The sequence below is a fragment of the Pseudophryne corroboree genome, chromosome 1, assembly GCF_028390025.1.
Source record: "Pseudophryne corroboree isolate aPseCor3 chromosome 1, aPseCor3.hap2, whole genome shotgun sequence".
Lineage (NCBI taxonomy): Eukaryota > Metazoa > Chordata > Amphibia > Anura > Myobatrachidae > Pseudophryne > Pseudophryne corroboree.
The window spans coordinates 1139210494-1139225998 of NC_086444.1; the positions used below are offsets into that span (position 1 = coordinate 1139210494).

The 15505-nt window shown below is 47.5% G+C and overlaps 1 protein-coding gene and 1 long non-coding RNA gene across 4 annotated transcripts in view; one reads left to right on the forward strand and one right to left on the reverse strand.

Moving 5' to 3' along the window:
* The window catches only part of TRMT44 (tRNA methyltransferase 44 homolog), a 325304-nt gene extending 319470 nt beyond the window's left edge, over positions 1-5834 (forward strand). For all 3 annotated transcript variants that reach the window (XM_063924178.1, XM_063924184.1, XM_063924169.1), the window contains exons 8-11: positions 791-974; positions 2072-2444; positions 2919-3035; positions 5555-5834. In XM_063924178.1, the coding sequence (XP_063780248.1) occupies positions 791-974; positions 2072-2444; positions 2919-3035; positions 5555-5820 (940 nt within the window). In that variant the 3' untranslated portion in view covers positions 5821-5834. The remainder of the gene's footprint in view (positions 1-790; positions 975-2071; positions 2445-2918; positions 3036-5554) is intronic.
* LOC134928455 (uncharacterized) overlaps positions 1-15505 on the reverse strand; it is a 166290-nt gene that overhangs the window by 12599 nt on the left and 138186 nt on the right. The window lies entirely within an intron of this gene.

Here is a 15505-nt window from a genome sequence, read left to right on the forward strand (position 1 = left end):
CTCAACCAGCAGCATTCTATCAGTGGGGGTCATAGCAGACCCCCATACAGTACACAGACCGATCTGTTCCCCTTGGAGGTTCACCTGTGGATGTGGAGAACATCGCTCCCCTGTTACTACTCTTGGTGAAGTAGAGAAGCAGCAGATCATAAAGCCTCTCTCTCTCTGCCTTTACCTCTAGGTCCATCTCACAGCTCAGGCTCAGTGATAGCTGGTTTCAGGTGCGCGTCTCCTGGACCCAGACAGCCAGCGAGGTGCTAACTTCACTCTTCTCCCCCAGTACATTGTCAGTGTGACGCCACAATGACGCGGCCACTCCCAGTACTGCAGCTGGTCCCCCATGCTGGGTATACCAACAGAGATGCATGCACACTGTAGCAATAGTAGGACCTACAACACACATTGTAAGCCCAAGTAGTTTTTACATGAGCCCCTCACCACCATACCTGGGTAAAAGATGCAATGCATACTGCAAAACTAGAAATGTAACCCAAGGATCCTATAACCTGCAGTAAGTGAAGAGGCTGAACCTACTTTTTAAATGATCCTTTTGAGCCGCTACTGAAATGTAAAGGGTTAATGAGCATGAAATGACGATTTCCTTTGGTAATCATGTTGGCGCACGCAGGCTTTATATTATCATAACCAGAGATATTTGACAGTCTGTTGTTTCTATAGTGTTCTGCTCTTGGGAGCACCGTGCAGCCCTGCCTGACGCACATTACTAGTTATTGTAGTGGGACGATGCATCCTCTCTATCTGTGCCTTCATTTAGCATCCTCTCTCCCAGGTCTTCATACTCCTGCTGCTTCTTCGTGTTACCATGTTGCTTCTTCAATTTCTATGGAAAGTACAACAGAAAATCCAGCCAGAAGACTCAGTATAGGGAATACTTGGACTTTGTTACTGAAATTGGCGCTCAGTGCGGATTTAACGTGGAAGAAGACTGTCTTAGAATCCCGTCGACAAAGCGAGTAAGTGTCCCAGCTTTAGCTCCGGTCTTTTCTTTCCAGGGCAAAATGACATTACGTCTATCATTAGGGTCATGGCAATGTGCAGATTGTTACTAGGCTCTTAGGGCCTAATTCAAGGTTGATTGCAAAACAACATTTTCCTCTAATAGGCAAAACCAAGGGGGTCATTCCGAGTTGATCGCTCGCTAGCTACTTATTGCAGCGCTGCGATCAGATAGTCGCCGCCTATAGGGGAGTGTATTTTTACTTTGCAAGTGTGCGATCGCCTGTGCAGCCGAGCTTTGCAAAAACATTTTGTGCATTTTCTGAGTAGGTCTGAACATATTCTGCCGCTGCGATCTCTTCAGCCTGTCCGGTCCCGGAATTGACGTCAGACACCCGCCCTGCAAACGCTTGGACACGCCTGCATTTTCCCAAACACTCCCAGAAAACGGTCAGTTGACACCCACATGCGCCTTTTTCCTGTCAATCTCCTTGCGATCGGCTGTGCGAATGGATTCTTCGTTAAATCCATCGCTCAGCAACGATCCGCTTTGTACCCGTATGACGCGCCTGCGCATTGCGGTGCATACGCATGCGCAGTAGTGACTTGAACGCTGCTCTGCGGAAAATGTCAGTGTGCGAACAGGTCGGAATGACCCCCCCAAGTGCACTGCAGGGGGGCAGATATAACGTGCAGTGAGAGTTAGATTTGGGTGGCTTATATTGTTTCTGTGCAGGATAAATACTGGCGGCTTTATTTTTACACTGCAATTTAGATTTCAGTTTGAACACACCCCACCCAAATCTAACTCTCTGCACATGTTGCATCTACCCCACCTGCAATGCACATGGTTTTGTCCATTAGAGGAGAATTTTGTTTTGCAATCAACCTTGAGTTAGGCCCTTAGTGACTATCTACCTGCTACAGTGTTGTCACATGTACATGAGCCGCAATTTGGATAATGTAACGAGTAAACGGAGAGCACGTGCCGCCATCTTCCATGTCTAGCTGTTGACCATGTGTCCGAAGATTAAATTACTTATAATAAATATTTGCTACATTTTTGGATACAGTGAATGGCTCCTGACCTGTCTTTGCAATGGTTTGACCACAGGTGTGCCTTATAGGGGAAACAAGGCGGTATTCCCCGCTGGAGGAGGCGCAGGTTGATGAGCGGAGGGCTCAGTATATAGCCAGTCATTCTGCTGACTCTACAAGTGATAATACAGACTCCAGGCTTTGTGATGGTCACACAGACACTACTAATGGAGAAGAAAGCACCGATGACCTAAAGGCAGAGCATTCCAGCTGGATACCTGGCTTCCGACCGCGGGACAAAGTAGAACAGATCAGGAACTGTGTCTTACTCCCCAGAGATTTCATTGATCAGGTTGTCCTGCAGGTTGCCCAGTTACTGCTGAGCTCTAACACAGAGGAGGAGAAGGACATTGTACATGATGGGGCAAGCAGCACCTGGAACAGGGGGAGTAAGTGCTCTTCTCTCTTGGTGCATTATTGTATACCTATAAAGCGCCCCATTATTATATGTATTGGGCAGTCATTTTTACGTACAGCATGTCAGTGTGCCAGACGACCAACTATTTTATGTAACCTGTGTTATGCTATTGCAGAGGTTCCCAAACTTGGTCCTCACGGCACCCTAATGGTCCAGGTTTTGAGGATGACCAAGCTTGGACATGTGATCTAATGAGTACCACAATCAATTTGATTTAACCATCTGTGTTCAGCCATGGATATCCTTAAAACCTGGACCGTTAGGGTGCCTTGAGTATCGAGTTTGGGAATCACTGCTGTGAAGCACAACTATTATTCTGTTCCACCTAACCCACCTTCGGAACTTAGTTGTAAGACTGGAGCTTACCTTGTATAAGATGTATGATAAATAAGGTACAGGATTCCATGTTTTTTCCTAAATAATGTTTATTGTGCATCTTCCATAGGATGTCTTCCTTTACGGGAAGTAGCGGAAGTCCTGGACAGAGAGACCTTGCAGAGGCTGAAGAATGAATGTGGAGGCCTACAGACCCTGCTCAGGAACAATCATCAGGTCTTTCAAGGTAATCATAACAAGATCGTCTGTGCATTCACCATACCAATCGATAGATCAGTTGGCAAATCAGCCAGTCAGCTGATAGATCAGTTGGCGAATCAGCCAGGCAGCTGATAGATCAGTTGGCGAATCAGCCAGGCAGCTGATAGATCAGTTGGCGAATCAGCCAGGCAGCTGATCCATCAGCTGAGTGTGTACCCAGCCTTTGTATTGAGAGTGCCTTATATGTTTTATAAATCAAAAGTCCTACAGGTATTAAAAATATATTTCAGTGTAAAATGTTGTTTTTATTATATTTTGTTTTATTCATAATGTTTCTTATATTTTTCTTTATTCGCATTCCAACAGCTTTAAGGCAGCATTGTCTCCGTTGTTTCTTATTTTGCATAATATAATATAATAAGATCTGTGCGCCCTGTGAGCTACGTTCTGTACTGTCACTTCTTTCCTTATTAAGTGCCACTGTGACCGCAGCTCTCCTGTTCCCCCAGGTGTAGGGACCCCGAGGCTAAATGTAACTTATTCCACTCTGAGAGAAATGATAAACAACGTGACCTAAATGTAATATCATCTGCCTGTTACCCCGAGCAAACAGCTGTGCAGGAGGGTTTCATACAGAGCAATGAAAATACAATTTACTGATATAAATGAATGTGCTTAGAAGCGTTTTCCAGTACATAGTATAAAGTCGAGTACTGTTGTTTCTGGCAAATGTAGGGTATGGAGTCTGGTCAACAGGCCCCGGCTCTCCATAAACATTAAGCCCTGCATTTCCCAGAATGCTAGTGGCTAGTATAGTGTCCTGATAGTTGTACAGCTGGATGACTATTACACTAAGAGCAGTGGTCTATAGAGGTCAGGTTTCACTGGGTCTGCATTAGAGTCTGTGCTCCCTGCTATAGTAGGGGTCTTCTAACTGTTCCCATTTACAAATCCCTATGTAGCTTCCCTTCTAAGCATGTCTCTTGTCCCTGTCTCTTACTTTGACATTGCAGTTTCCACTAATGCAGTATTTCCCAAACAGGTCGGTTATTAAGGATATCCATGAATGAGCACTGATGATAAAATCAAAATGACTGAGGGTGTTGGGATTGATATGCTGGCGTTCAGAATACCGACTGCGGCATCCCGTTGTTGAGAATCCCGACCTTCCCCCTATGGCCCCCTAACCCTCCCTTCTAGAAGCCTAAGACCAACCCCTCCCCACCCCGCAGCCTAACCCTTCCTGGTGGTGACTAAACCTTACCCTCCCTCACCACAGCCTAACCCTTCCTCACCACAGCCTAACCCTCTCTCACCACAGCCTAAACCTAACCCTCTCTCACCACGGCCTAACCCTCTCTCACCACAGCCTGACCCTCCCTCACCACAGCCTGACCCTCCCTCACCACAGCCTAACCCTCCCTCACCACAGCCTAACCCTCCCTCACCACAGCCTAACCCTCCCTCACCACAGCCTAACCCTCTCTCACCACAGCCTAACCCTCCCTCACCACAGCCTAACCCTCCCTCACCACAGCCTAAACCTAACCCTTCCTCACCCACAGCCTAACCCTCCCTCACCACAGCCTAACCCTCCCTCACCACAGCCTAACCCTCCCTCACCACAGCCTAACCCTCCCTCACCACAGCCTAGCCTAACCCTCCCTCACCACAGCCTAACCCTCCCTCCCTCACCACAGCCTAACCCGCCCTCACCACAGCCTAAACCTAACCCTCCCTCACCACAGCCTAAACCTAACCCTCCCTGGATCCCCCCCCCCCCCCCCCCCCACACACACAGCCTAACCTTCTATGGCGGTTCCTCAACCTAACCTTCCTTCTTTGCAGCCTAACCCTAACGGTCCGTCCGTCCCCCTAACCCACCCACCCTGTGGCCTAGACCTAAACCCCTTCCCCCAGCGCAGCTTACCTCCCAGTCAGTCCGATACACACTTGTTCAGGATCCCGGCACCGGGCTTTCGACCATATTCAGGATGCCAGTGTTGTAATTGTGAGTAGTGGCGGATTCTGGCATGTGAATTTCGACTGCTGGGATCCTGACCGGATGCCAACTGAGATACTAATTACATAACCTGTGCTCAAGTATGGATTTCCTCAAAATGTGGACTGTCAAGTCCCTTGAGAACCAAGTTTGTGAAATACTGTACTATGGAATAAAAGTACTCCCCACCCCCCCAATCCCGTACATCTCTTCATTGATTGCAGCTCTTGCTGAGTTAGGGCATCTCTGTGTCCCCAGTCTGAACGCGCTGCTAGTTGTGGTGCCAACTAGGATCCTCCATAAACAGGTGCTAGTTGATTGTGTTTTTTGTAGAGATGAGCGGGTTCGGTTTTACTCGGATTTACTCGAACCTCCTTATTGGCTCACGGTCGGCACGTGTTTGGGTTAGCCAATAACAAAAATCCAGAAAAAAAGAACTTGCGATAATTCTGGCGTTAAGAACCGAGTAAATCCGAACCTGCTTATCTCTAGTTTTTTGTAAATAACTAATGTAAATATATATCTTTTTTTTTTTGCTTCAGTGATGAATTCAACGGTCTCGATACGTGACTGGAGCCAAGAAACACAAACCGCCTCAAGTAAACACAGGACAGAAGCCAAGAAAAGACTCTCGGCAGACGTTTTAAAAACACGGCTTTGCTGGTTTTATGTCCACCATCCGGACAGCTGCCCGCGGGCGGCCAGCAATTGCCCGTATGCCCACGGAGCTGAAGAGCTGCGACCACACTCTCTTCCCGAGAGGAAAAAAAACAGGCACCCAGAACCACAGTCAATAAAACGTCGCTAAGCCATTTTCCTGCACTGTATCTGAGTTGTGTTTTCTTCTATTCTTAACTTTTCCTAATTGGACCCACTTACTGAGCAAAAGAGCCAAAAGAACATTGTCTTCAAATTAGTAGAGTAATTACGGAGGAGATTTAGTTAACACTGTAATTCATTGTGTTTTATGTTCCATTTGTCAGGCTGGGTCTGTAGCACCTGCCACTGCAGCAACAATGACACTCTATATATAATTCATATAAATCTAAATTACTGAAGATTTATTATTAATATAATCTTACAGAGTGTTTTATGCTTAGTTTTTGGTTAAGGTATTAAAGGATAAAGGGACAGCGGTGTTCTGACACTTGATTGGAAGCAAAAGTGTGGGGTAAATTATAGTGTACAGTACTCAGTGTGAACCCACATTTAAATAATTATGCATATACAGTAACTAGAACAACTTGCAACAATTGTGTTTATTTTCACACTCCCACAAGGTCTTATATGCATCTAGAGCAGATATTTCAAGTCAGGCAAAGTGTAATATAAATGCACTTTAAGTGTAATATAAATAACTTGGCACTGATAAAAATCAGAGAGAGATATGTGTAACCAGTTGTAGGAGATTTTCAGTACTGAAAATAAAATATCTATAATAATATTGGGATTATGGAGAAGGTGATGCTAGCCCTCACATGGAGCAGCATTATAACCCACATGGCTTGCTGGGGTTGTCTGATACCAGATAACAATAGCATCTGGTGTCTGCTTTGCAAATGTACATACAGTGTCAGGCAACTAAAGTTCTATGATGATATGGGAACTTTTCAGTAAATATTATTGGTACAGTAGCTCTTTTGTAACAAGCCATCTAGTATTTTAAGTTAAATTGTGATTTAAATAATAGTGCTCTACCCGTAACACAGACACACATGCTGGAAACTCCATTTCTGCTCATTAAGTTCATATAATCAGACAGGGCCTCCTGGCTCCTGCTCCCAAATCCTCAACAGCCCTAGGTGCAACCAGTAACATTTTAATTTTTTTATTTCACATCTATGTGGCTCACTTTAACTTTTAATTTTTTTTTTCCTGCCTGATGGGTAAGAGGGGTCTTTTGATTCACATCGAGGGTAGAAAGTGGACCGTCTAGAGACTGTGGGGGAGATGTACAAAGCAGTGATAAAAGTGGAGGAGTGAGCCAGTGGAGAAGTTACCCATGGCACCCAATCAGCATTGACGTAACATTTATAAATTCTGCTGCTGGGTACACTGGGGTTCCACAGGGAATAACATCAGGTGTAGATAGAATCTTGATCCGAGGCATCAAAAGGCTAAAAGCTTTGACTGTTCCAAGAATGCATAGCGCCGCCTCCTCTATAACCCCGCCTCCGTGCACAGGAGCTCAGTTTTGTAGTTGGTTCCTACAGTGCAGGCAGACAACGGGCAGGGCTTTTTTAAGTGAATTTTGAAGACTTCAAGGACTGCAGCAGAGACACTGTTAGTGTTAGATGTCAGTCACACATCTCCTGTTGCAGCTCCATCACCTCCCCCAGCGGTGCTGTATACTCCCACGCCCTGGTTGCTGGGTACTTACAGCGGAGGCTCCGGTTTTCTTCAGTCAGGCACACACACACCACCGCAGCTCTCCAGGATCACGTGGCCGCACTTCGGGAGGAGGTAAGTGGGTCCCCCAGACGGGACCCACTAGAAATCTCGATCCGGCGTGGTCGGTGGGAGTTGGGCCGCGCACGCTGGCGTGGACACTGTGGCAGTACAGGGACACTACTAGACCACCAGGGCAAGGGCACAGGTCTGTTTTACTAAAAACCGTTTGTGTATGGCCCACAGTACCCGCTGGTGAAGTCCAGCAAGGGGATAAGGCTCTGACCTGTAGCCCCTCCCCCAGCCCCAGGGCGCCATTTAGAGTAAATGTTCCCGCCCTGGAGCTGCATCTCTCTCTCTCCCTCACTCCCTGTCCGCGTTTGGGCGCCATCTTCACACGCTGAGCTGATTCTGGGACTGTTTGGGCAATGTCTCCTCTGTAAAGCCGCCTGCATGTAAGCGCTGTGCATTTTACAGGACACTTAAGTATTCTACATGTCTGCTGACAGTGTTAATTAAGAAAGAGTGCATTTATTCAGGGTAATGTAGTACAAGTTCCCTGTGATATACATCCAGTGTTTTACTGTGCATTGATATATCTACAGTACTAATCTGTATAACTTTACGCAGTATTACTTAGTATTGCTAGTCCAGTGCAGTTTTATTGCATGTCATAATTTCTGCATTGTACATGTGACTGTGTGTGTGCGCATATACAGCTGCTGCGTGGCTTCTATTCCGTGTATCTCACTCAGATTGCTTATCCCTATATTCTGTATCCTGCAGGGGGCTAAGTGCGTCAGGGGTATTAGTTCATATAGGTGTTTCACAGGATATACTTATTGAGTATTTTTCTCTGTGATTTTCAGTCACCATATACCTCTTGAATTCTCTGTGCTAATACACCGCACAGGGGGTTCTTGTTAAGGTATTAGGCTGCTGATATTGTACTGGGTTGCCTGTGAATTGAGCTTTCAGGTATGTCAGCTACAAGGGGCGACGGAGCTGGGGCTGATCCCACAATGCGTGGTGGTGACGCTGCAGACACAGTAGAGGAAAACATAGCAGCAGAGGGTTCAGGTTCTGGGGGTTCCCTACCCCCCAGTTGGACCATAGCAACGGGGGTTCATAATGACCCGCCTTGGGCTACTTTCTCCACATTATTAAATACGCTGGTAACTAGACTTACGCCCCCTATGGGACCTCACGTGCCGGTACAACTGCATATTGTCCCTGTGGTTAATCCGCCATGGACAGATCAACTGTCCACTCAGTTACAGCAATTGAACCACTCACTGACTTAACAAATCTAACCCTCGCCCGCCTAAGACCAAGGAGTCCTCTAAGGGGGCCATTACTTCCTCACAATCCACCCACATCCCAGACACCTCGTCTGATGAGGATGGCGTGTATACTGACCCCACAGACTCTGATCCAGATACTTTGGATGGGGAATCTGTCTCACAGGTGGATGTTCCTGACAGGTGGAGGCTATCAGACTAATTCTTCAAATTACTGATGACCCAGAGCCTGATGCTACCTCTAAGAAACTGGACAGGTTTATACATCAGAAGGTCGTTAAACAAGTTTTACCTCACTCGGACCATTTAGTTGACATACGTCAGGAATCCTGGGAAAATCCAGGAAAGAAATTCACACCACAAGAAGATGCTAGCTCGCTTTCCCCTCGCTGCGGAGTTAAGTAAAAATTGGGAAACACCCCCGCCAGTGGATTCGCAAGCGGTGCGGCTGGTGGTATCCTCAGCTCTGTCTATAACTACCGTCACTTCTCTGAAAGAACCGACGGATAAGCGTGTGGAAGGTTTCTTAAAGGCGATTTACACCCTCGCAGGGGCTGTGCATCGGCCCACTATTGCAGCGACGTGGGCTGCAGAGGCTATTGAAGCGTGGGCTCAGGAGGTGGAAGCGGAGCTGCCTTCCAACTTTTCTGATAATGCTAGACAGTATCTCTCATATATTGACACAGCATCTCATTACATTAAGGAGGCGGCTTCTGATGCTGGTGTTCTGGTGGCCAAGGCTTCTACTACATCCATTTTGGCGCGCCGGATCCTATAGCTAGGGTCCTGGTTTGTGGTGCTCCCTTTTAAGGGAGACATTCTTTTTGGAGAGGACCTCAACAAGATAGTGGCTGACTTAGCTTCTGCTAAAACAGCGTGTCTACCTAGTACTGCTCCTTCGGTGCAGAAGGTTAAGAGTACTTCCTTTCACTGCTTTCGTCCTTCAGGTAAAGCAAAAGGTCAGGTGTACCCGAAACAGGCTCGCACTTCCAAGACCGCTAAGCCCAAACCTAAACGTGCCTGGGCTGCCCGTCAGCCTGCTTCCAAAACTGACAAGCCTGCTGCGTGACTGGGCGGGCCTCCCTCTGGGAAATCCCAGAGTGGGAGGCCGACTTCTAGGGTTTACCAAGGAATGGTTGAAGACCACTTCCGACGCCTGGGTACGGGAAGTCGTCACTTGCGGATACGCCATATCCTTCAAGAATCGCCCCCCTCATCGATTTTGCCTGACAGACGTCTCTTCGGATCAGGTGAAGGTAAACACTGTTCATTTGGTGGTACAGTCCCTCCTGGACACAGGAGTGGTAGTACAGGTGCCTCTGGCTCAGAGAGGCAAGGTGTACTATTCACCGCTGTTCCTAGTCCCGAAACCGAATGGGTCCTCTCGGCCCATTCTCAACCTCAAGTCCTTGAACAAATTTGTGAGAGTCTTCAAGTTTGTATGGAAACTCTTCGCTCTATTGTTCTGGCCTTGGAGCCTGGGGATTATATGGTCTCCCTGGACATACAGGATGCTTACCTGCATATTCCTATTGCAATGTCGCATCAGCAGTACCTGAGGTTTGCTGTGGGCAACCTCCATTATCAATTTCGGGGTTTACCTTTTGGTTTGACCACGGCCCCGCGTGTCTTCACAAAGGTCATGGCAGTAATGACGGCTGTACTTCGCCGTCAAGGGGTCAGGATCCTCCTGTATCTGGACGACTTGTTGATCCTTGCAAATTCCCCAGAAATTCTCCTATGTCATCTGGATCTGACGCTCCAGTTTCTGGAAGCCCACGGGTGGCTCCTCAACTGGAAGAAGTCTTCCCTGGTCCCTGCTCAGAGTATGGTGCACCTAGGGGCATTGTTGGACACTCACAACCAGAGGTTGTTCTTGTCTCAGGAGAAGGTCCTGAAACTTCAGGACAGGATTCAATGCTTCCTATCTCATCCGCAAGTGTCGCTACACTCGGCGATGCAAGTGCTAGGTCTCATAGTGTCGGCTTTCGACATGGTGGCGTATGCTCATTTCCATTCCCGCCCTCTACAGAAACTGATTCTAGCCAAGTGGGTCGGCCTGCCTCACCGGATCAGGTCTCACATGATCTCCTTGTCTCCGGAGGTACGTCTGTCACTGAGCTTGTGGCTGCAGGACCATCGATTGAGCAGGGGTCGTCTGTTCTGGATCACCAGCTGGGTCCTCCTGACGACGGATGCCAGTCTGAGAGATTGGGGCGCGGTGTTGGAGCAACACTTCCTTCAGGGTCGGTGGACCAAGGAGGAGTCTCTCCACCCGATAAACATTCTGGAACTGCGGGCGGTGTTCATCGCTCTGAACCTGGCCCAGCATTTAATACAGAACAGGCCAGTTCAGGTATAGTCGGACAACGACACCACGGTGGCGTACATAAATCATCAGGGTGGCACTCGAAGCCGCATGGCATTGAGGGAAGTATCAAGGATTCTTCAGTGGGCAGAACGCCATCTGCCAGCCATATCGGCAGTGTTCATTCCGGGGGTCCTAAACTGGGAAGCGGACTTCCTCAGTCGTCAGGACATACACGCTGGAGAGAGGTGCCTCCATCCAGAAGTATTTCAACTCCTAGTGTACAAATGGGGTCTCCCAGATGTAGACCTGATGGCATCTCAACATAATCACAAGGTTCCGGTCTTCGAAGCAAGGACAAGGGATCCTCAAGCAGCGTTCGTGGACGCACTGGCAATTCCTCGGAATTTTCGGCTGCCGTACATGTTCCCTCCGGTGTCACTTCTGCCCAGGGTAATAAGGAAGTTCAAGCAAAAAGGAGTACTCCTGCTTCTGATTGCCCCAGTGTGGCCCAGACGGCATTGGTTCTCAGACCTTCAGGGTCTGTTAATAGAGCGTCCCCTTCTACTTCCACAGCGCCCAGACCTCCTCGTTCAGAGCCCTTGTGTATATCAGGTTTTGGCCCGATTGGCGTGGACGGCGTGGACGGCGTGGCTCTTGAAGCTTCGGTTCTAAGGACCAAAGGATTTTCTGAGGCGGTAATTCAAACAATGTTGAAGGCCCGGAAACCAGCTTCGGCTCGGATTTACAATAGGGTCTAGAATTCCTACTTTGCTTGGTGCACGGATAACAATCATGACGCTTACAAGTTTAGTACGGTCAAACTTTTGGCCTTTCTACAACAGGGCCTGGACTTAGGCCATGTCAGTTTGGTTTCAGAGAAAAATTGCGACTCTGCCTGATGTACATACATTCACTCAGGGTGTGTTACGGATTCAACCTCCTTACGGGACGCCTGTGGCTCCTTGGGATTTTTTCGGTGGTTCTGGAGGCATTGCAAGAGTCTCCGTTTGAGCTTCTTGAATCTGCAGATCTTAAGTGGCTTTCTCTTAAGGTATTGTTCTGCTTACTAGTGCCTCTGCTAGACGGGTATAGGATTTGGGTGCCTTGTTGTGTAGGTCCCCCTATCTGATTTTTCACCATGACCGGGCGGTTTTTAGAACACGTCCCGGGTATCTACCAAGGTGGTCTCTTCTTTCCACCTTAATCAGGAGATTGTGGTTCCGGCCTTTGTCTCTCCTGAATTGTCTTCCAAAGAGCGGTCTTTGGATGTGGTATGGGCTCTCTGTATCTATGTGAAGAGGACAGCTTCTATTAGAAAGTCTGATTCTCTCTTTGTACTATTTGGTTTTCACAAACGTGGCTGGCCTGCTCACAAGCAGACCCTGGCCAGGTGGATTAGAATGGTGATTGCACATGCTTATGTACAGGCTGGTCGTCCAGCTAATGCTAATATCAAGGCCCATTCTACTCAGTTGGACCTTCTTGGGCGGCCCGCCGTGGTGCGACCCTTGAACAATTGTGCAAGGCGGTGACGTGGTCCTCAGTGAACACGTTCAGAAGGTTCTATGCCTTCGATACTTCCGCCTCCCAGGATGCTTCCTTTGGACGCTGGGTTCTTGTGCCTGCTGCAGTGCGCACCCTCCCATGAGGAACTGCTTTAGGACATCCCCGATGTTATTCCCTGTGGAACCCCAGTGTACCGCGCATCAGAAAAGGAGATTTTTGGTAAGAACTAACCTTTGTTAAATCTCTTTCTGAGTTTCTGCGAGGTACACTGGGTTCCACAGGGCGTCCGCCCTGACGCACTTAGCTTCTTTGGGTTTGCATGGCATTAGCCGCTGGTACCTTCTCCTGTCGTGAGAATGTGGTGAACTTGGCTACTAACGGTTGTCGTCTCTTTTACCTGCTACTGCATTGGACTGGTTAACAAAACTGAGCTCCTGTGCACGGAGGTGGGGTTATAGAGGAGGCGGCGCTATGCGTTCTGGGAACAGTCAAAGCTTTTAGCCTGTTGGTGCCTCGGATCAAGATCCTACTCTACACCCGAAGTTATTCCCTGTGGAACCCAGTGTACCATCGCAGAAAGAGATTTAACAAAGGTGAGTTCTTGCCATAAATCTCCTTTTGCATACTATAAAAGTATACAGAGCAGCTAATTGTTGCCATGGGTAACTTCTCCACTGGTTCACTTCTCCACTTTTAACACTGCTTAGTATATCTCCCCCTATAAGGCAGATGTATTAACCTGGAGAAGTGATAAAGAAGTGATAAGCGCAAGGTGATAACACACCAACCAGTCATTATGGATTTGAAAAATGACAGTTAAGAGCTGACTGACTGCTGCATTATCACCTTGCACTTATCACTGCTTTATCACTTCTTTATACATTCTCTATGCTTAATACATCTACCCCAATATTCCGTGAGATGCTGGAATACAATAATAATAATTTCTACTGTAGGGTCCACAGATTACCCACAATATAAACGTTGGGATATGAGGTAGCGTCAGCCGATTGACACCAACGATCAAAAGCTTTCGGCCTCTCAGAATGCAACGGGACAGTCCCCTATATCCCCGCCTCCTGGCTCAGGCAATTCAGTTTTTGGTTTGGTGCTGCATGAACCAGACCATGGTTAATGGGCTGCTGGTTTTTAGCAGCCATTAGCTTTATATTATTTTATTTTTACAGCCTTATTTTTTTATTTTTTTTTGAGCGATCTTTCTAAAAAGTGTCTTATACGTACCTTAGAAAGAGTCGCTCCAACAACTCCCAGCCGGGTCGTGAAAATGCTTACCCACATGTACAGTGCTGTTTCGGTGGGCGTCTGTGTAGAATGTACTAGCAAGTCCAGCAGATGTTACCAGGCTGTGGCTGGAGCACGGTGAGAAGGTAAGGCGTCGGTTCTGCTTAGCGGGGGAGATGCGAGACACAGCCGCATTGTTTTCGGGATGGAGACTACGAACAGTCGCTGACGCAGCTGCCACCTCGGGTGAACCAGCGCTAGGCCCTAGGAATCATAGGCTCCAGGGATTAGTGTGAGGCTGGGATCCCTGGGGTTGATGTCACCCCTCCCCCCGGTTCATGACCAGTTTCCTCTGAGTTTCCCGCCAGGAAATGATTTCCCACTTCCAGCTGTGTGACTGGTGCATCAGTGTTCAATTGGGCGTCTGTGTACACTATTTGCGTCTGGATCAACTCAGCATTCACTAATGTATTGATCGATCCTGGAAGCGGGGTGAAGTCTCCCTGTATCCAACTCTCCTGAGCCAGGTGATACAGCACTGAGGGGGTAATTCACAGTTGATCGCAGCAGCAAATTTGTTAGCAGTTGGGCAAAACCATGTGCACTGCAGGTGGGGCAGATATCACGTGCAGAGAGAGTGAAATTTGCGTGGGTTATTTTGTTTCTGTGCAGGGTAAATACTGGCTGCTTTATTTTTACACTGCATTTTAGATTTCAGTTTGTACACACCCCACCCAAATCTAACCCTTACATGCAACATTTTCCCTGGGTTTTATCACATCCAGTCTAGGAATCTGCAGCCTTTCAACAAAAGCAGTTTGAAAGGCCTGTGGAAGGTAACTCACACAGACATGAAAGAACATCTTCACAGTCTACACATGCTTCAGATGGGGACACATTGGAGGATGAGGATTCCTCGCATTCTGGTTCTGCATACAGAGATGAGGATGAAGGTCCCAGCTCAGTGGATATACCTGAGCTAATTAGTGCTATGAAAGCCATTCTGTCCTTAGAGGCGGTAGCAGAGCCTCCAGAGTGTTATAATCCAAGGCTCCTGTGTTTAAACGTCCCAAAACAGTCAGAACTGAATTTCCGGAGTCAGAACAGCTGACGGAGATTATGCAAGAGGCTTGGGTCACACCCATTAAGAAGTTTAGAATTCCAAAGAAATGGAATTTATCCACTTCCAGCTGGGGACTGTTTAAAGAGGAGGTGGCTCCCAAAGTAGATACGCACGTCATTCGATTGGTGCGAAAATCTACATTTCCTTTGCCTTCAACATCAATAAATGATGTTACAGATAGAAAAATAGATGTTTTAAAAAAAAAAACATTTTCTCTTTGTCGGGGGCAATTGTTAGACCAGCCATGGTTTCAGCCTGGATGGCAAAAGCAGTGGCAGCCTGGGCTGATGCATTGGAGGATGATCTTTCATTGGCATCTAAAGAGCAAAAATCCCATATTGCACATATTAAACATGAAAAACATTTTTATGGAAGAAGCAGCCTTAGATATGGGTACTATTGCCTCTCAAGCCTCACCATTAGCAGCTCGCAGAGCTGTCTGGCTACGTACATGAAAGGCTGACTCAGAGTCCAAGAAGGTTTTAGAGTCTTAGCCTTTTACTGGAAATATTCTTTTTGGTAAAGAATTAAACAGTATTTTGGAGTCAGGGGCAGACTCCAAGAAAATGAAGTTTCCTTACTACCCACAAATCCAAACCTAGGTTTCCAGCTTTTTGGTCCT